The sequence below is a fragment of the Rissa tridactyla genome, chromosome 9 (genome assembly GCF_028500815.1).
Source record: "Rissa tridactyla isolate bRisTri1 chromosome 9, bRisTri1.patW.cur.20221130, whole genome shotgun sequence".
NCBI classification, from domain to species: domain Eukaryota; kingdom Metazoa; phylum Chordata; class Aves; order Charadriiformes; family Laridae; genus Rissa; species Rissa tridactyla.
Window position 1 is genome coordinate 2,221,935 of NC_071474.1, and position 19,256 is coordinate 2,241,190.

A 19,256-nucleotide genomic window follows, 5' to 3' on the forward strand; every position below is an offset into this window, starting at 1 on the left:
CCAAGCTTCCAGCTAAAGAAGAGATTTTAAACAATTACCAAAGCAGGATAGTGATATCATAAAGGCAATTTCTGCGCTAGCTTGTTTTCTGAAACTCTCTTTGCCTCTGAACAGCTAGAACAGATAATAACTATTAGTAAATCAAACTCCTGCAATATCCAGCTGTGTCTCACACATTTACATACAGATAGAATGGGTATATGTTTTTAATATGTATGCGATACGTACTTTTACCACAGCTGAAGTGCATGCTACAAAGGAGGAGGAGAATGGGAATGGAATCAGCATGAGATAATAAAGTGGCCTAGATAAAGTATTAGCCAGCGATTGATCTCAAACAGGGGATGTTGCTTCTCTCTGACCTGATTACTTACTATGCATAGATTCCATTAAATAGAGCTTAGAATGGAAAGCTTCTGAAAAATACCGTAAATACAGCCAGATCTACAGCTTCCTGAGACAAACCAGCCCGCAGATGCCCACCCATCGACGCGGCACAAGCAGGAGTTTAAACCTTACCCACACCGCCACGTCACAATCGCTAAATATACACGTTATGTCTGCATTTCCCTGGGAGCCAGGCTTGTGATGCCAAACTCCACGTTTTCAATGAAAGCAGAAAGTTCACAGGAGGAAAAAAAAAAATAAAAATCTAATCTTTATACAGAAGACTCGTTAGGATTTTCCTTTTCTTGTTGGGAGTGGAGAGAAGAGAGACAGAGGAATATGCTAAGAAGATGTGCAGACTTCCCTGGTGTTGAAAGAGGAGTATGTTCAACTCAATCGACTGTGTGCCTTTCTCTTCTTGAGAGGGAACAAACCGCAGACAAAAGAGCAGACACTGTAAGCACAAGGTTCAGAACATCCACCAGTGAAATTATAAAGACCGTTCCTTTCCCAGGTTGGACAATCTGCCCATTGCTCGGCGAAATTACTTTTTTTTCACTTCTGTGGAAGAAGTCTGTTAATTTGAAATACTTTGAAACAATTTCATCATTGATTATGATTACGACATAGAGAAGCTGATGTTTCATCTTGTTTTGTGGGTGGCTATACGGAAGAAAGGCCACAGCAACCGAGTGTAAATACAGGAACCTGATACGGAAATCTGGTGTTCGCTTGCACAAGAATATCTATGGTACTAGAAAGCCTGACTTTATACAGGAATTTCATACAGCCTTGGCTTTGGCCCTATTTTCTGTCAAAATGTGCATAGCGACTTTTGTAAAAAAGGGCTTCCTGACATGATAGACAGCGTAAATCCATCCCTGCTGTAACCCCTGACTTCAGTGGAGTTGCCAATCTGGCACTCCAGGTATTGTTAGTCGACTCTTAAAATGCATTTAACAATTCACCGATTATCAGGAGAGTAGAAAAAGACTGATGTTCCGCTTCCTTCATTTTGCTTTCAGTCTTTAATTATACTAAATTGGTTACCAGATAGTGACTTCCAGTACGGTTAATGTCCATAGGGGAGGAAGCCTGCACTCCGCTGTTTTGTTTGAAGCTAACGATGATTACGTGTTACACCTTTCATCCTTGCTAGTACCTTCCTTCCAAATAAAAAATAAAACCCAAACCAACGCAATGAACAAGGTGAAACCCTGCTCTCGTTTTAAATCACCGGTAAGCTGACCTCGACGAGTCCAGGATTCCACTGACGGTATCTGCACCCCTCTGCCCACTCTGAGAGTTAACACGGAGACACCCCCCAGAATCACACCAAGGGTTTCAGAAACGGATGCCGTGAAGTTAGAAAAGATAACTGCGGTGAGCAATTCCAGAATTCAGAGGATATTTAACAGCTTTTGTTTTGGCCCTGTCTTCCAAAAAAGTATGGTAATTTACACACACATATGTCTATGTATGTAGAGATAGGCTGTGTGTATATAGACGTATTATGTGTGCGGGCATATATATGCTAATGTATACATGCATATGAGTTTTATAAATAAAGTGCTCCTTGACAGCACTGGGTAAGTGCAGGAATGGGAAGGGCTTGCCTGGCGCACAAGGACTGAGCTAAGAGCAAGTCTGTGACAGAAGAGCACAGGGTCCTCTAAGCCCACCAGGCTGGAGCAGGGAATTTCAGGCAGGTTGCGAGGGTCAGCCACGTCGCAGGCAAGGACGGGGTCACTTCTTTATTTCAGCAGCAGTCTGCCTCATGCTTTAGTACTTCTTGTTGCAAGTTCATTTATAATTGAATAGGAAGTAACATGAGGGGAAAAAAAATGCATTAAACAAAAGATTTTGTTTAAAAAGTAGGAAGGCTTTTTTTTTTTATTTTTATTTCCTGAGCTGCTATAATTTTAAAATTATTTTACAAAATACCTCCTTAAAAGGGGACTAGCACACTCCAGGGCACGTAGTTGTAAAGATAAATCTGTGCACTTCCCTGGTACTGCAGGCACTCACCCTTTGGCCTCGTTTTTATGACTCTACACCCTGGAGTGGTGTTATTGCTTACAAACATACATATATACTTATGGGGGTATGTGCAATCTGCAGATGTTTTATTTATAAGTGGCAGGCCTATTGCATCACTGAAACATGCATTTACAAACAGATATAGGTTTTATGAAACCCTATTCCGTTGTTTTAATAGCTAAGCTATCCAGCCATAGCATAATAGTGCACAAGGTAAATGTGTCTACATCTCTAGAACCTGTTCCAAGTTTTCTCAGATGTGACTAACTGCAAGAATTTTCCAGCCATCAAAAGTTAATAAAAAAGACAAAATAAGGCAGTGTGAGCCTTTCGTACGAGTGGAGGGGCTCCGATAAACTTCAAGGCCTCATCTTACCAAGGTATTTAAAGTAGGTGCCTAACTTCGAAGGTAGATCTATTGAAGTTAATATCCTTAAAATTAGATTCACAGCAAAATACTTTACTAACCAGGATCTAAATTGAGACTAGTCTGGATTGTGAGATATCTGCCCCAGGGCGTCTTCAGAGATTAGCCTTTAACTAGAGAATAGCTGCAACAGAAACACTTGTTTATTCTACTTGCAGTTCGCAGCACATAAACAAGAACTGAAATGATGCAAACGTGTCCGTAGCTTGTTAAAATCTGCTAAAATTATTCCTAGATATTTAACACACAAATAAATCATGATGAAAACAAATCATGATGATTTTACATAAACCTCCAAGTTACAGGAAACACAGCACATGAATAAAAGTAATGAAACATTTAAAAATCAAAGCTATTTGATGTGAGTCAGAGGGGACTACAACTCTCCTCTACAGTGTAAGTTACTGTGAATATTTGTAATAATTGTTTGAGATAGTATTTTTCTATTGCCTAAAACCAGTCAAAACGGCACTCTGCACTAAATGCACACCACAAGGTACCAGCCTGGGAGCAGGTACCCTATTACTGCCTTACTGAGAAAATGACAGTCGCAAGCAAAAGAAGTGTTCTCTGAGCTCAGATTCCAACGCTGAGAGCCCTTCTACGGACAGACCAAAGCCACATAGTACCTCAATCTTCTGTAGCCAATCTAATTTCATTTTACATGAATATAAGTGAAAACAGTACCTCCTGCGTTTCATTAAAAATGCTCTCTTTTGACTGTATCCTCTGTTTTCAATCTTCAGATTTCGAAAGGTTAAGACTGGCAAATGACGCCAAAGAGTGACCTACATTAAGCTGTAATCCCTGGACATACAAACTGAAAAAAATGTGTATTAAGCGTCAAAATGGTTTTGATTGAAACTTGATACTGGCTGTTAAAGTTCTGCATTAACTCCCCAAATCACAAGTGAAGCTTTGGCCACGATGAAGGTAACAGTAAAATGCCCATTAACTTCAGCGGAATCATAATTCCACCTCTGGTTTGTGCGCTCTCTGGAAATATGTAAATATGCTGCACAAGCCAGAAACAGTTTAGATTTGATTTTGTACATACTGAAAAAGGCAGAAAAAAAATGGATATGCTTCTACATGAATAAAAAGTATTCACAGACAAATACATACTGAGGGGCTCTGAAGTTCCACTTACCATTAAATCTTCAGGTGCCGGCCTTTCCTTTGGTTGCTTTTTCATGCTACGTGTCATAAAACAAAATGTTCATACGTAAACAACTGTTCAGTTATTCCACTTGCTTAAATATTGAAGATACCCTCTTTTAACACAGAGTGAAGGAATTCTATGTGTTTCTTAACTTTATCGCGTGCCGATGGAAGGCAGGGTTCCCAACAGCAGCCAAAACATTAATGGGTCTCTCCCTTCCCTCCCTTAAAGGATGTACTGGTCTACGCTGTTTGCAACCATGAAAGTGTGTAAATATAAAATCATTGAAAACCAGTCAGCTCAGAAGGCACAGTAAGTTGATTCTCATTTTGCTAGGGAATTATTACATCGCTCGACACAAAGTATTATACAAACAGGTGGGAAATTTAACTCTAACACTAAACAGCTTCAGGAGAACGCGCAATACCCTGGGGTTTCTACCTTCATTTTTTCACATTTATTTCCATTACACTGCAGGGTGATAGTTCATTACACAGCATTAACCTGTTTATAAGATCATGTTTCTCATCCAAATAGTCCTAGTTTTCTGTGCAACAGGTGCAATTAGCTATTGAAGGCTGTGCTTAGCTGCATGAAGGAACACAATAACATGGCACAGAGGTGACCATCAGGAGCTGCCTACTGACTAATTGGATTACATCCAAACAGCCAGTGTTTATGGCGTAATTGGCATAAAGTCATAAAGTCTGAGACGCCGTTCACTTGACATCTCTAATACTTATGAGGAATCGATTACTTGAATAGTATATGGTTTCTTATTTGCTTTTTTTAAACAGTAATGCCTCCCGCTGAGAAGTACAGCCAATGTAACACCGTATCTAAAACACTGGCTGATCTGTGCTGTAAATCGGAGGTATTAACAATACAAATTTCCCTTCCCTACAAGTAACTACAAGCACCCCAAATAACGCAGGCGTTAGCGAGTAACGCAGGCTGCCTGACGAGTAGGTTGGGAGCAGTTCTAATCTGACAGTCCAAAGTAGCTGCGTCCCCAGGGAAAACAAGGCTATTAGCCACCATCAGTTATGCTTCAGTTTGACATCTGTGGAAATTTTAACACAGGTTATCCCTCCCTCTGCCTCAATGAGAATTTTTTTTTTTTTTTTGAAACAGTCTGTCATCAATTTTTTTCAGGGATAAAAAAGCCTCAGCCCCCACGCGTATCAGTTAGCTGCGCTGCAGCGTCCTCCAAATTGCATTGCTCTTTGTAAACTGAAACTACTGAAAACGGAGTCCTATGTTACACAAACTTTAATTATTTAGTTACTTTAATTAACCGATAATCAGACTGCTTTTTGTGTCTGTATTGTTACATACTACGTCAGTCCCGAGAGGTACTTTCTCATATGTTATGTATTCAAAATTCAATTTTATTTGGTGACTTTCGCTGCAGTGGCCCCAGCATCCAGCAGAGACGCTGATAGTGCCGTGGAGCCCGACCCACAGACCCGCGTGGGGCCGGGGGCTCCCAGCGCCTTGTCTGGGCCCAGGACCCATCCCTGATGCAGGAATCCCTCTCGGCACGCACGGAGATGGCTCCATCTGATTTAGCACAGCTGAGCAGCCAGCCCTGGACGTGCATGTTCGCTTCTCTGTCAAACACATCATTTTTTTACAAATTTCAAGCTTGTTTCTTCTGCCATACATAAATTAATGCCTTTTTTTTTTTTTTGGGGGGGGGCGGGGAGGAAGAGTTAAAACCAAAAAAGATCTTCCCTTCATTTTGTTTCTTTAGGATAGCTTACCCTCAAGATTTTTATCCTCTAGTCACTCAAGAACTGTCTTCTTTATTCTACAAATTCCTCCTCTCCCCAATTCTCCTTTAATTTAAAAGGTTTTCAATGAACTATTCAGTTTTAAGGAAAGAAAATACACCCAGTGGTGTGTTTTAAAATACGACTCTCAGTAAAAATTACTTACTGAAAAGCCAATGAATTAATCAAGGCTGCTTGCCCTTCTAAACGTTGAGGCAATTTTATAAGTAATATTTTAAAAAGCCCTGAATAATGATATTATACACGCGAGTCTTTGCGGCCCCTTTACCCCCCGGATGAATTCGGAGGGGTCTCAGAGCACAAGCCCGCACCCACATTCAGGGCAGGTTTATTAAAACAGGAAAAAACCCTTGTAAGTACTTTTACGACCCTTTGTGTAAATAACGTTTACATAATTTAAACAGTTTGCTTAGCTTTGCTGCCCCATCTGCCCAAGGCCCCCAAGTCCCTCTTCTCTCAGAAAGGATGCAAGGAAAGCCATAAGGTCTCGCCGAGCTGCAGAGTTAATGGCATGTATCATTTACATTGAGGGCATGGCATGTTTGCAAACTGAGCTTACCATTGAGTGATGAAGTGTACAAATGGCTCAGAGAACTCCCCGGCTGGAAGGACGGGCGATTCCTGGGATTGGATTGAAACAAGAAGCAGAGAGTCAGAAGGAGAGAAGATAATTTTTTTTTTTTTTTTTAGAGGGAGAGTAATATAACAGCAACAACAAGGAAAAAAAAAAAAAAAGGACGCGACAAAGCCCCCTTTTCACGCCGAGAATTTGAGGGAGAAAGGTACAAATTCTTCTGCGAATGTGTTATAAAACACTGAATTTCAACTAATGAGTATTACACAATGGGTAAAAACATGTGGAAAGACACTGAGGGGAGGTGAAAAAAGGACAATGATAGCCACAGGGTAAAAAGGAAGGTAGGGAAAGTGTAAATGAGAAATTAATGATTATTTAAGTAACACACAAATGGTCTTGTAATTAACAAAGAGCTGTGAAATTATTCTTGTGTTGACCTTTGTTTCTTTCACTGCATTTGCTATTTATTTACACTCATGTTTATTTACACTTATTCATTTTAGAGGCTGTCCTCATATGCTGTCTGTTGTAGATTTAAAAGGCGAAAGAATTTTTAAGAGGGGGAAAAAAAAAAGCAGGATTTACCAGTCTAGTGGTAGAAAATAACCACCCAGTATTTATGAAAGAAAAGGGAAAAAAAATTAAGAGCACAAGAAAAAAACAAACCACAAAACAGCAAAACAACAAACAGGGAACAAACAACACCACCATTTGCAAAGAAGGGCTTTACGAATTTAGGAGTTTTTCCAAGAATGACAGAGAGCTCCACTGTGTTTATAGTGTAACAGCTCAGGATGTAATGAAATTACACTGCAGAGTACTTTAACAGTGTCATCTCATTAGACCTACAGTTGGAACAAGAGAGCCACATAAAACAGGCAGCTGCAAATGACTCCATTCTCATCTATTCTCATTTGCTATTAAAAATACCTTTCGGCGGCTTTTTTCCTCCCTGACATCCCTGCACAAAGTACCCTGCAAAGTATGATACATGCACCTATTTAAATTAACAAAGGAATGACTTATTTTAATCTCACTGTGCTTTGGAGTGCTTTGGCCATTTGGATGAGCAATATATCATTACATACAACCTTCCAGCGCTGCAGGCAAGAAACTCAGAGCGTGCAGCATTTGGTGGGAGCCAAACAATTTCTCTAGCACACAACTGTGTCAAATGCATGCATGTATTCATTATTGAGAATGCGAGGAAATAGCTTTGATGTAGTGGAAAAAAGAAGATGATAAAAGCACCTCTGCAATGTGTGTGCCATTATCAATGGTGGCAGATAGACCCAACTGCAGAGCCTCCTATGTGATTAGTAAATATACATATAATTGCTGTGGCCAATTATCAGAAAAATGAGATCGGTAATTACAAGACAGAAAATTAACTAGAACTCTTATTAAGGCTTTGTTTCCAATTCAAACAATTGGAAACTGCTGGAAAATACAATTAAATCAAAAGTAACTGAAGAGTAAAAGGAGAAGCCAAAATTGCTTTACGATTTTCAAAGACCTCTATTAAACACAAGGAGTGTTTGATATAACATGCCCAAATTCTCTTTGAACTTAGACCGGGTGAGGGAGAGGTTATTGTTTCTAAACTTATAAATGACATCAATATAGGAAGGTTTCCACTGGAGAGTCGAAGGAACATAAGGAAACAAGCAGCGCAATTAAACTTTCTCCACTTCAAAGAACCGCGCATGAAAATTATTCATGTTAATACAGAAAATGCAGGGCAAAATGTCAGCCCGGAGCCCAGCAGGTTTGGCCTCTGCCCACCATTTTCTCTTGTCCAGCAGAGCCTTCCTGGGCTTCCACCTCAAGTGGCCAATGCCGCTTTCCCAGCTGGGACAGACCCGAAGCAGAGCAGGTAGGAAACACTCCGGCCGTGTATTACACATCATTTTGAAAAATACAAAGCGAAGCTACTGGAGCCCATTCCCCAGGGAGCTGGCTCTGCCCAGCAAAAGGACAAAATCGACGCTTATAAATACTTAAATGGTATTTAAGTATTGGCCCCCAGGAGGATGGGGCCAGGCTCTTCTCAGTGGTGCCCAGCGACAGGACAAGGGGTAACGGGCACAAACTTGCCCATGGGAAGTTCCATCTCAACACGAGGAGGAACTTCTTTGCTGTGAGGGTGGCAGAGCCCTGGCACAGGCTGCCCAGAGAGGTGGGGGAGTCTCCGTCTCTGGAGACATCCCAACCCCGCCTGGAGGCGTTCCTGTGCCACCTGCTGTGGGTGACCCTGCTCTGGCAGGGGGTGGGACTGGGTGATCTCCAGAGGGCCCTTCCCACCCCCACCGCTCTGGGATTCTGTGATCTACCCCCCTATTTATTTGAAGTAAAATGTAAGTGAGGACCTTCCTACAATCTCCCCTGTAACACGGCTGCTGGGTCGGATCACTCCGTGCTGGGGAACAGGAAAGGAATACGGCACTTCACGCTAATTTGCTGGGTGATAATTTCTGCAGTCAGGAAGAGATGACAGACCCATAATAGAGTGAAACTTCCTTACGAGAGGGGAACAGAAGCCCATGAACTGCTCTGAAGCCACCAGCGTTTCACCGTGGCTATCCCCAGCCAAGGCAGCGTCGGGGTTCACGCGGGCAAGGGAAGAAGTTGCTCCAACATCAGTGTTAATGCAGCACAGCCAGGAGACAAGGTGCTGCTGCACAAACGCACGAGAAAATTTCACCTGGGTGAAAGTAAATGTTAAACGCTACTTTTTTTTTTTTTTTGGCACATTTTTCTGTACAGTGAGGTATTTCGTCACCATCCAGGCCTACTCTCTTCTGCCATGGATCTGTCAGCCATGGCCATGCCTTGCTTGGTTTGCTCTCGGGAGCTCAGGAAGAGACTGTGCGTGTGCACGGAGATGGACCCCAACTGGATTTCCGCATGAAAACTAGCTTTAATACAGTCTTCCCAAGGATTTCAGACCGGGCGCCCCACAGATTTACTGGCTAGTTGCCTGACAAAATGCAAGCCTTTTGGGAGAGTGCATCAATCTCAAGAAAACACTTGCCGGGAAACGTGTTTGAGGGCAAACAGATCAGTGCAGATAAAAACTTTAATCTTACTCCTATACACATGAGCCAATTGTCACGTTACAGCGTAGGTAAGATAGGGGAGGAGGAGGAGGCAGGTTTTGGTTTTAGCTGAACCAGGAAAATACGGACCCTCAACAGCTTCCAAAGGTGAACACTGAAAAGCTGCCTGAAATGCTGCATTTTACCTTAGAAAGAGACAACATCCCTTCAGTTATCGCATCTACCCAGGGAAACCAATGACTGAAATATTTCAATTTATGATATTGTTCTATGCAAGACCATTTGAGTAGCAGAAAGGTGGGAGTATTTTGTCATTAGAGCTGTTTCTGATGAGAGAGCGCTGCTATTGCTACCTCTGTAACTTGAGCAATCACCGCGTTGTACAAAAGCAAAAGTTCCCAAACTACACAAAATAAATACATCCTATTTTGCATCCTGAAGTTCCCTGGACTTTGGCTGAGACTCAAAGGGATGGGAAAATGAGGAAATAAAGCAAACCTACATGGGTCTACACCAAGTGTACACGTTCACGTTTGATGGAGCCACAGGAATGGTCCAGCTGCACACCGATGACCTGCCTTTTTTTTTTACCCACCTGCACACTGAAATCATACTACAGAGGCAAAAAAAAAGTAGAAAACCAAGATTTTAAAGAAGTGAGGAACAAGTATACTCATTTTAAACTAGGAGATGGTTCTTCCATTTTCATTAAACACCCTATATTTTAACCAGTATCACAAAGACCTATGTATTGGGGATGCTGCTAAAATGGCAGTAATGGTTGTAAACGTCAATGTACCACTGGCCTCCTACATCCCCAGGCAGCTTATTCCCAAGACTGGCTATTTCCCTAAGCACCCAAGCAGTGTTTCCGTAAGCGGGATCTGCTGCTGGAGAAGACAAGATCAGCCTCTGAGTTCTCCAAACCAGCCAAACTGTGCACACACAGGGAGAACGGGGAAGGGCAATAGGAAAAAAGTTTGAGTGATGCCTTTGCCTTGTGAATAATGAACGGTTCAAGAAGGTCAACCCATTACAACTGAAACCGTTTAATTATTAATTATGCACAATCTATGAGCAAAAGGACAAGTTCAGAATGTTTAATGTGCGGTAACTCCGACTGGACCCTCTCTTGGCATTTTGTTATTAGCACGTGTCAGCAAGGTGCTCAGGCATAAAGAAAAAAGCACAGCAGCAGAAAATGTGAGCTAGCAGGAGGAGGGAGGGCTTTAAACTTCAAACACTGCTCCTAATATTTAATTTATAGAGTGCCACGGCTCTGGTATAAACCTTATTGACTTCCATGGAGTTAGGGGAAGTCCCATTATCTAAATGAAGACCTGAGAACGAGAACACTGAGACAATCCCTTCAAAAGCACTCCCTTTTGAAGGGAGTGATAACATTACTATCTGTATTTTCTTTTTTTCCCCTTTTTTTCACAGGTCTGAACAAGGGAAGAGTGAACCACCTAATTGTGTGTCCAGAAGTCAACCAATTCTTTGTAACCTATGCGATAAAAGCTTGAATTACAGGTCTGACCATTATCCTCACCTAATTCTCAAACCTATTATTTGAAATGTCTCCTGATCTGCTTGATCTCACTAAACAGAGCAGCAGCAGAGATGCTACTAAGGCTCAGGCAATAACGTCCAGCAAACCCACAAATAAATACAGATAAGGCAACTTTCCCCTCCTTTCTGTCCAGCTTGGAGGTTTACCTGGACAAACTCAAGAGGCAAATTGAACAGATACAGCTTTGAGTTGCTTATTTAGTTTGGAAACATTTTACGTCGATGAAATTTGGGAGTAGTTCTTGACTGGCAATATACACGAAAAGCATCCCATGCTTTACACACCTTCGGAGGTCTTACTCCAACAGACAATTTCTTGAGCGTGAAATATTTTCTCAAAGCCACCGGAAGTCAAAGATTTATCACATCCTCTCTGAAGAAAGAGAAAGCCCACAATCTCCCATTAACAGGAAAATCCGCAGATATAGCTTTCTACCTAAAACCTTCACGAAGGCAATGGCAAAGCCCCCAGCTGCGTGTTAAGATCAAACCTGTGCTCCTCCTGCCTCCTCCTTCGGGGGTCAGCCTGATGGGCAGCCACGGTGCGGAACGATGGCAGCCCGTCATCGAGACGTCCCCAGAAGAACGCCAGGCTGCACAGACGCGCAGGCTCGAAGACGAGCTCAGCTCCGCTTCGCGGGCAACAGAGGCCGGTGCTCCCCGTGGATCGCCTCGTTCAGGGCAAACAGATTTTACGCCCCTCTTCTCAGCTCCTCGCTCCCTCCCCCTCTGTGAAGGGTTAAATTTCCCCGTTCCCCACAGCTCCTGCTATTTTGCAATACTCTCTCCTCAGTGCGATGCTTGTGCAGAAGGAAATGCCATGGTCCTATGGCTCGGCGGCCACAAGAGGGAAGTTAGCAGAACCCAGCAAACCAAACTTCAGTTCCTCTCTCCTCTGGGTTTCCCCAGCACACCCTGCCTTTGAAATTATCATCTCCTCTGGGCAGATACTCCTATTCTGCAACTCGTCCGTTGAAGCTGAAACGGCAGTATTTAATAAATATTGTGTGTGCTTCACAAAGCATTTCTGGCTTATCACTTCTGCCTAAAAAATCTCTAGGATTAAAGGATTTTTACGCACTCCAGCTTCTCTTTTACTAAAGCTTTCAAAGAATACACACATTTTTAATATAGTGACTGCATTTTACTTTGTGGCCAAATAGTGATTTTTTTTTTTTTTTTTCAGACAAACTTAAATTTTAGATACACCAGAAAGTGCAATTACACGTAATAAATGCACCGCAGCTACCGAGCTGTGCCAACGAGACCAAGGAGCTACAATATTGTACACGTTCAGATGTACTCCTACAAGGACAACTTTCCTCTACAGCGTTCCTAAAAAAAAATAAATAAATAAAATCCATTTCTGACTTTCTAGCCAATCTACTTCAAAAGCCTTGCACAAACCTAATGGCAGGTGATTTCCTACAAGTAACAAGTTTGCAGAAGACAGCGATGTCTGGAGGTGGCTCAGAGGCCCAGACTTGAAAGCATTTCTGGATTGTCCCCGTTATACTCCCACCTCCAGCAGGAAGGTGAAAGATGATTACATCTCTGCGCCAGGTCGCTTCTTGCTCTTTTCTTAGTAGCAGATGCCAAATGTGACAAATTATACGTGGGGGCATTTTGGTGTGAAGTTTCGTCTGCTGGGATTGGAGTGTCAGCAGTAAACTCATTTATTTCCAGATCTCCAGCTGGATGGGAACCAAGGTCGAAAGGCCAGTGTTTTATCCACCAAAACACTCAGCCTACCTTTAACACCTCAAATCACGTGAGAACCGGCTATTCTCTTTGCAGCACTACCTGCTCCCCAAGTTCTTGAAAATATCACGTATGCGTAACCTACATTCGTACCGAAGGCACTGAGATGTTTCTGGTTAAATAAGTCCGTAGATACTCGGGGCTATTCGGTTGTCACTTTTGCAGCATTTGCTACTGTGGGATATTTTTCAGAGCCCAGAAGAGGGAAGGAAAGACGCGGAAGAGTGTAATTAACGTCAGGAATAATCTAGAGTGTACGACATGACATTTTCTACCTCTCGCCAAGCTCTGTACTTGTTAGTGTGGCTCTCTAAAGGGCCTTGCAGATAAGCGTACAGGTAGCTGGAAAACAGGTTAATCCTTTAACCGTAACTGTAATTGCTTTCTCTCTAAAACAAACATAAGAATTTTTTCCTCTCATTGCTGGTCTCTTGTCGATCATAAGCTAGCAGAGCACAGCAGTGTTTTGGGTAGATACACACACACACGCACATTTCAAATAGCTAAGGCACAGCAGCATGAAACGTAGCCTCTACCTGTTCACACCGAAGGGACTCAAGTGAAAAACTAAAACCATTTATTGTTCCCTTTTTCCTCTGTACACTCCCAATGCATTTTTATTGCTTTTTCATAAAACACTGCTGCAAATAATCAAGCATGACCATTGACATCCACGAGATTGAGTTTTAGGAACCATTAAATGAGCTTGCCCTCTTGGGAAGGTTCTTGCTCAGGTTGGTCTAAAGGTAATTATTCAGCAATTCCTACCTGTGGTTTTACCTTGTTCCTATAAAGTCTCTCAATCTCATACACTAGTAAGGTCACAGTTTCTGTCTCAATAAAAGTATACCCTAAACCAACTTATCCCCACAATAAATTATGGTGAGTTTGTGTACACACGCGTACACACATGTACATCCTCACAGCAGCTTTTCTTGCACAGAAATCTTCAAAACTCCAGAAATTTTTAGGGTTAAATATAGCCGTTACACATTTAAATCAATACCTGAGAATCTAAAGAGAAATTCCTAAAGGAAAAAAAAAAAAAAGTCTTCTTTCAATCTGAGCCTTTGGACTTTTCTGCTTCATTTATAGAAATAGCAAAGTGTAGGACTGATGCAGAAGGTTAAGAAATTCCGCACTCGAGAGGGAACGGTCTTCATTGGGTTATTTGATCAAGCGGAACATCCTGTGAATCTTTAAGGCCATGCCGTAGCAATAAATAGAAGGATATATTTAAGCAGGCGAAAAAAGAAGGGAATAGAAACAACTATATAGGATACAAGTATTAAGTGCAAGATATTTTTTCCATGGGAAAAGGTGAAATTTTCTTGACACTGAAATGCTTCATAGCTCAGCATTAACACTGCGCTAGCGTTAACTGATGCTGCTAAATGTTTCTAGAGAACAGATTTAAAACGAAAAAAAAAAAAAAAAGAGGTCTTTGATTTGTGGAGTTTGTGAAGTCCTTGAGCTAGATTAAACTGCAGTCTTGTGAGACCGAGTATCTCTGTGGGGGCACTTAACAGAAATGCTCAAGAAACTCATGGAAAGCTTCTCACTACTTACTCATCAAGCTATCAGAGTAAGGATTCATGAGTACAACTAATTAATTTTTCCTTTTAAATTTCTGCATGGCTCATCAAAACAGGCAGGTTTTTTAAGGCTGCCTCCGATTTGTGAAATTAGGATTTGCTCTTGGAAGTCTTCACTCCTCATTCCTTCAATCCTAATGTAATTGGAATAATGCAATGATTTAATAAAAGCGATGGACAAAAATCAAGTTCTTTTTCTCCCTAGTTCAGTCCAGTTTTAAAAAAAAAAAAAAAAATGCCAAAACTAACACCTAAGTCGCTATTACACTGAGACAAGCTATGGAAACTTTGAAAACAAAATTAATTTATTGCAGGTTATGAAGAAGAAAGGGTTAGAAACTAGAGCTGATGCTTAACTACAGAGCTTGTGACCACAACCGCTCCAGTACAGCGAAACCCGCTTTACAGCAACCACCCAAGGGGCTGGCAATAATTGCTTTCCTAGAAGGAATACTCTAACTAAATAAAGGTCAAACAAAATAGCCCTGGAGAGCTTAAAGAAAATTTAAAGAAGTTGCTGAAGTCAGGAGGGCTGCCTATTGGATGCATTCCACAATGCAAGTTTTGTCTACTCAACCTTCTCCGGATGCAGAGCAGACACCTCTAAAGCCAAAAACGGGATCGGAAGGAGGGGAAGCTGACGTGCTGAAAAACCGAGAGCTGCCAGGGTCGGCCTTTTGGGATCTTCATACACAAGCTGCAATCACCTAGGCGTTCTACTAAATGCTGATCTGACTAGCAATCAGGAAAAGGAAATCAGGAAAAGTTTTAGAAATACCGCACCTGGAACACAGCTGAGGAAGTAACTCACCAGTACTTTCCTACCTAATACATTTTGACAACAAGGTAACAGGGAAACGAGTAACTACAGGTTGGAAGAATCTTGAAAACAATGCCACTTTTCAACCGGCTGCAAGGCACACAAAATAGCCTATGATCAGAGCTCTGATTTCCCTGAAAACCTAACCCCACATTTTGCTGCAGAGTCGCAGAGCCCAGTAACCCACTGCTTACCAAACTGAAAATGTAGAGCCCCCTCATTTACCTTTTAAACTGAAAATGTTCTAATGCAGTAAAAGGAAAATGCATAATTACGATCAAGGCTACAGTTCTCATAATCTCTGTTTGGAAGTGGAATTTGATTTACTGAGCGGCTCTTGCAGACATCAGCAGTGAGATGACTTAACCAGACCATGTAGGTTGTCTGGGAGGTTGCTGGAGAGTGGGAGGCTGAGAAGGGAACAGTTAAGATTTTTTTGTCAGCTAAAGAAAATCATCACGTGAGGCATTCTGAGACCGTGAGCAGCAAGAAAAGTTAAAAAGCATACTGATTTTACTTGCAATCTTTAGGTTTCAGAGTCAACCCACTAAGTGAAATGAGGTGGCCTGCATTTCTCCCATGCATCGTTTCTGGGGTCTGCAATATTAATGGTATTATTCGGAGGCTCTGTTGTTTGCATTTCTAAATTATCATCTAGAATGGCTTCCGATAACAAAAATTTTGTTTTTTTTAAATGCACCTAGCGCTTTTGTGGCAGAATCCTGGTGCCGAGTAGACTGCATTGCAAATTCTTTGGCTGCATGATCGTGAAACATAGGGCCACATCTAGGACACCTTCCAAGCCAGGCAATGGCTCCTGCTTCCAGCAGGACTCCATTCTCCTTCCTGTCGGAGTGTTTCTGGAAAGGCTGCACGCACAGCAAGCGATGCATGTCCTTCCCAATAGGGATTCATCTGCACTGCTCAGTGCTTTCCATAGAACATTTCGGTGAGTTGGAGACAAACTAAGTTGAGCGCTAGAATATTAAATTACTCTCAGCTCTCAAATAACAGCAGACTGCCTTTATTGCCGGCTGTGTTGCAGGATGAACTCCATTAATGACTAGTCTATCCTCATCTTTGGACCAGAAGCAGGAGTCTTATCATGGCAGGAGATGCTGCTACGATTAGGACTGTTGCTTAAATGAGCGTGTCTTATTTGTAGCTGGATCAGATTTCACTATAAGTTACCACATGTTAAAAAACAAAGGTCCTGGCAGGCATGAATCCTATTCACACAATGCTCCTCGCTGATTTTGCCATTAAAAAAATAATCCCAGAACCAATGCCATTAAAAGCCCAATAACATAATTTAACTAAAAAAAACCGTCAGGCATAGTTTACTCTGATTTGAGAAGAACCACCGCGCTTGACATTTTTTTGTTAAATTATCCTGCTTCTCAAATCATTCACTCATTCTGCAGAATTTCTGCAAGTAAATTTAAGACCTAGAAAACGAACAAACAGACTTTTTAAACTGCCCAAGTGACCTGCAGTGTCTTATATATTTCACTAAGACTTTAAAAACAGCTCCAAAAAAATCTCACTACTGTGTAACGCCTAAAACCTCCCACGGACACTTTTTATTCCATAGTGCACCGCCTTACAGAGCTTGAGAAAAGTCCAGGGTACCTAGGTAATACAGAAGCAACTTCTTAACTAGTTCAGATATCAACAAATTCTATGAATTAAAGATGATTACGAATGAACAGAACATTAACTTTCAGATTCCTGCTGCATTTTGGTGGAACATGGAACAGTTGTACAAAAACCCTATGACCGCAAATATAATAAGCAACTATTATAAAGAATCAAGGTCGTAATGTTACTTCTGCTTCACCATTTTTAACAACCTCTAGGTTCTCCCTGTATCAAGCTCTGGAGTTTTTAGCCAGGCTCCAGGGGCACAGCCTGGGGTAAACATGCTGCCAGCAAAGGCCCAGTTTCAAGAAACAGTCTCTTCCCCAGACCCGTTTAATCACAATTTTAGGAGCCGGAAGTCTAAAATATTCTCCGTCACATAAAAAGACACAGTAAGGGACGTCAGGAAAAAAGACTCAGAGTTTTCAACTGCAACAACGTCAGCAAATTATTACTCTGGCATGAAGCTCCATGGGGGCTGAAGATCCTTAAGGCAGCTCGATCCCACCCTTGCAGCTCTATTCCTCCTATGACACTACGGCTCATCCACAAGCCGTGCCATTCTGGGAGCACTGTCTCTTTGGAGGGAGAGGCGAGCTCCAGCTCGTCACTCTTTGCCGTTCTGATCGTCATTAAGGTAGGTGGGGAATTCTGCACCCGTGTCTGGGGGTTCCTACGGGGCCGGGCTGTACAGCGCAGCTGCAGGAGAGGGGGGGCTCTGCTCCTACCCCTCATGAGTTTTAGGACCTCCTTACAGCCAAGGGGAAAATTTGACCCAAAATAATCAGTCTTACATCACTAAGCATTTCTAATCTTTAATACTCATGGTAGCAACAACAGCTGTACAGTACCAGATAGTAAAGAGACTTTCCCTCTCAAAAGGTCCTTGCGTAGAAGGAAGAGTGCGTATTAGCCAAACACGCAGGTCCCTCTGTTACTCCCCAGAAGGCACATCTTACAGAAGACAAAGCGAGAAGGAAAAAAAAAAACAGTCACAAGTTAAACACATTTTGCTTTGAGGTCTGTGTACACAGGACAGGGCTGGGGATGGCAGGAGGATCTGTAAAAGTCAACGCTGCCCATTAGCTAGAATAGAATAACCCTTAATATAAATGTCCTCCAAGACACCATCACGCCAAGAATTTGCACTTCCAGGTGTGGCAGCCACTATCTAAATGCTATATATCTTATTAAATGACCCTCTAACAATAGACACGTACCGAGCAAATAACACTACAGAGCCAATCCATTCTCCTCTTCCCCCCAGGCTCTAAATGTTATGGCGTGCAACTTCCACTTAGACATCGAGCGTGTTGCAAAACAAAGCGAGTTGCACTTAAAGGACTTTCAGCTGAGTGTTCTCTGTAACTCGAAGTCCTAACGTGCCCAGCAGCACAGTGCACTCTGAACCGCTAGCTCAGGAGAATGATGGCTTCGTGGCATACTGCGGAACATAAAATAAGTTAAACAAGTAAATACCAAAACTTTAACATTAAAGCTAGCTCGGTACTCAGATGTTTACAGACTGCACAAAGTTCCTTGGTTAAAGTTTTTCTGAGAAGACTGGAACAATTCCCACCTTGAGGAAAAGATGTGAAAGCTGCAAGAAGCTTTAGCGTAACACACAGCTCTTCAGGGCTCCGTTTTAGAATGCTGAGCTTAGATACAGGCAGTAGCTCTGGCCCATTTAAAGGTAACTTGCTCAGAAGTAGCAAATCACAAGTACAAATACAAGCATCCTTAACTTAACTTCTCTAGGACAGACACAGCCGTTTGCTGCTGACATACACGGCACTGGTGCTTTGGAATCTCCATGCCTTGACCAAAGATGTACGTAACAGGAATAAGATGAAAAGATGAAAGAAGCAGAATTGCCTAAAAACCTCCCAAAGAACCAGACCGCCATAAAGAGCCAGGTAAAAGAGCTAGCACTGCTGGAGGACTAGAACTTCTTTCCTTTACACAAAGGATACTTGTTCATGTTAATTTGACTGCATCCCTCAAGGCCCAAATGTTACTTTTAAAAAGTTCAGCTAAGTCAGCAAGTCATTGTCCTGGTTTCAGCTGGGATAGAATTAACTTACCTTCTAGCGGTCGCTGTGTTTTCAGATTTGGTATGAAAGGAATGTCAAGAATGTGTATTGTTTTAGTTGTTGCTAGGTGATGTTTATACTATTCAAGTACTTTTTTCATCTTCCCATAGAAGCTGAGAAGAAGCATAGTCAGAACAACGGAATGGCCAGTGGAATGTCCCATACCATAGACAGACATCACGGGGTCTATGGGGTATATAAACAGGGGTTGGGCGGGGGGTGGGAATTCACGATCACTGCTCAGGACAAGCTGGGCAACCAATTCACTGGGTCGTGAGAGTGACTTGTGTTGTATTATTTTACCTTGTATAGTCTATTAAACTATC

The 19,256-nt window shown here is 42.1% G+C and overlaps 1 protein-coding gene across 7 annotated transcripts in view; it reads right to left on the reverse strand.

Annotated features, from left to right (window-relative positions):
- Window positions 1-19,256, reverse strand: part of MAP2K5 (mitogen-activated protein kinase kinase 5) — a 141,443-nt gene that overhangs the window by 19,314 nt on the left and 102,873 nt on the right. For all 7 annotated transcript variants that reach the window (XM_054213674.1, XM_054213670.1, XM_054213672.1 and 4 more), the window contains 2 exons: window positions 6,372-6,433; window positions 4,005-4,050 (listed from right to left, as the gene is read on the reverse strand). In XM_054213674.1, coding sequence (XP_054069649.1) covers window positions 4,005-4,050; window positions 6,372-6,433 — 108 coding nt within the window. The remainder of the gene's footprint in view (window positions 1-4,004; window positions 4,051-6,371; window positions 6,434-19,256) is intronic.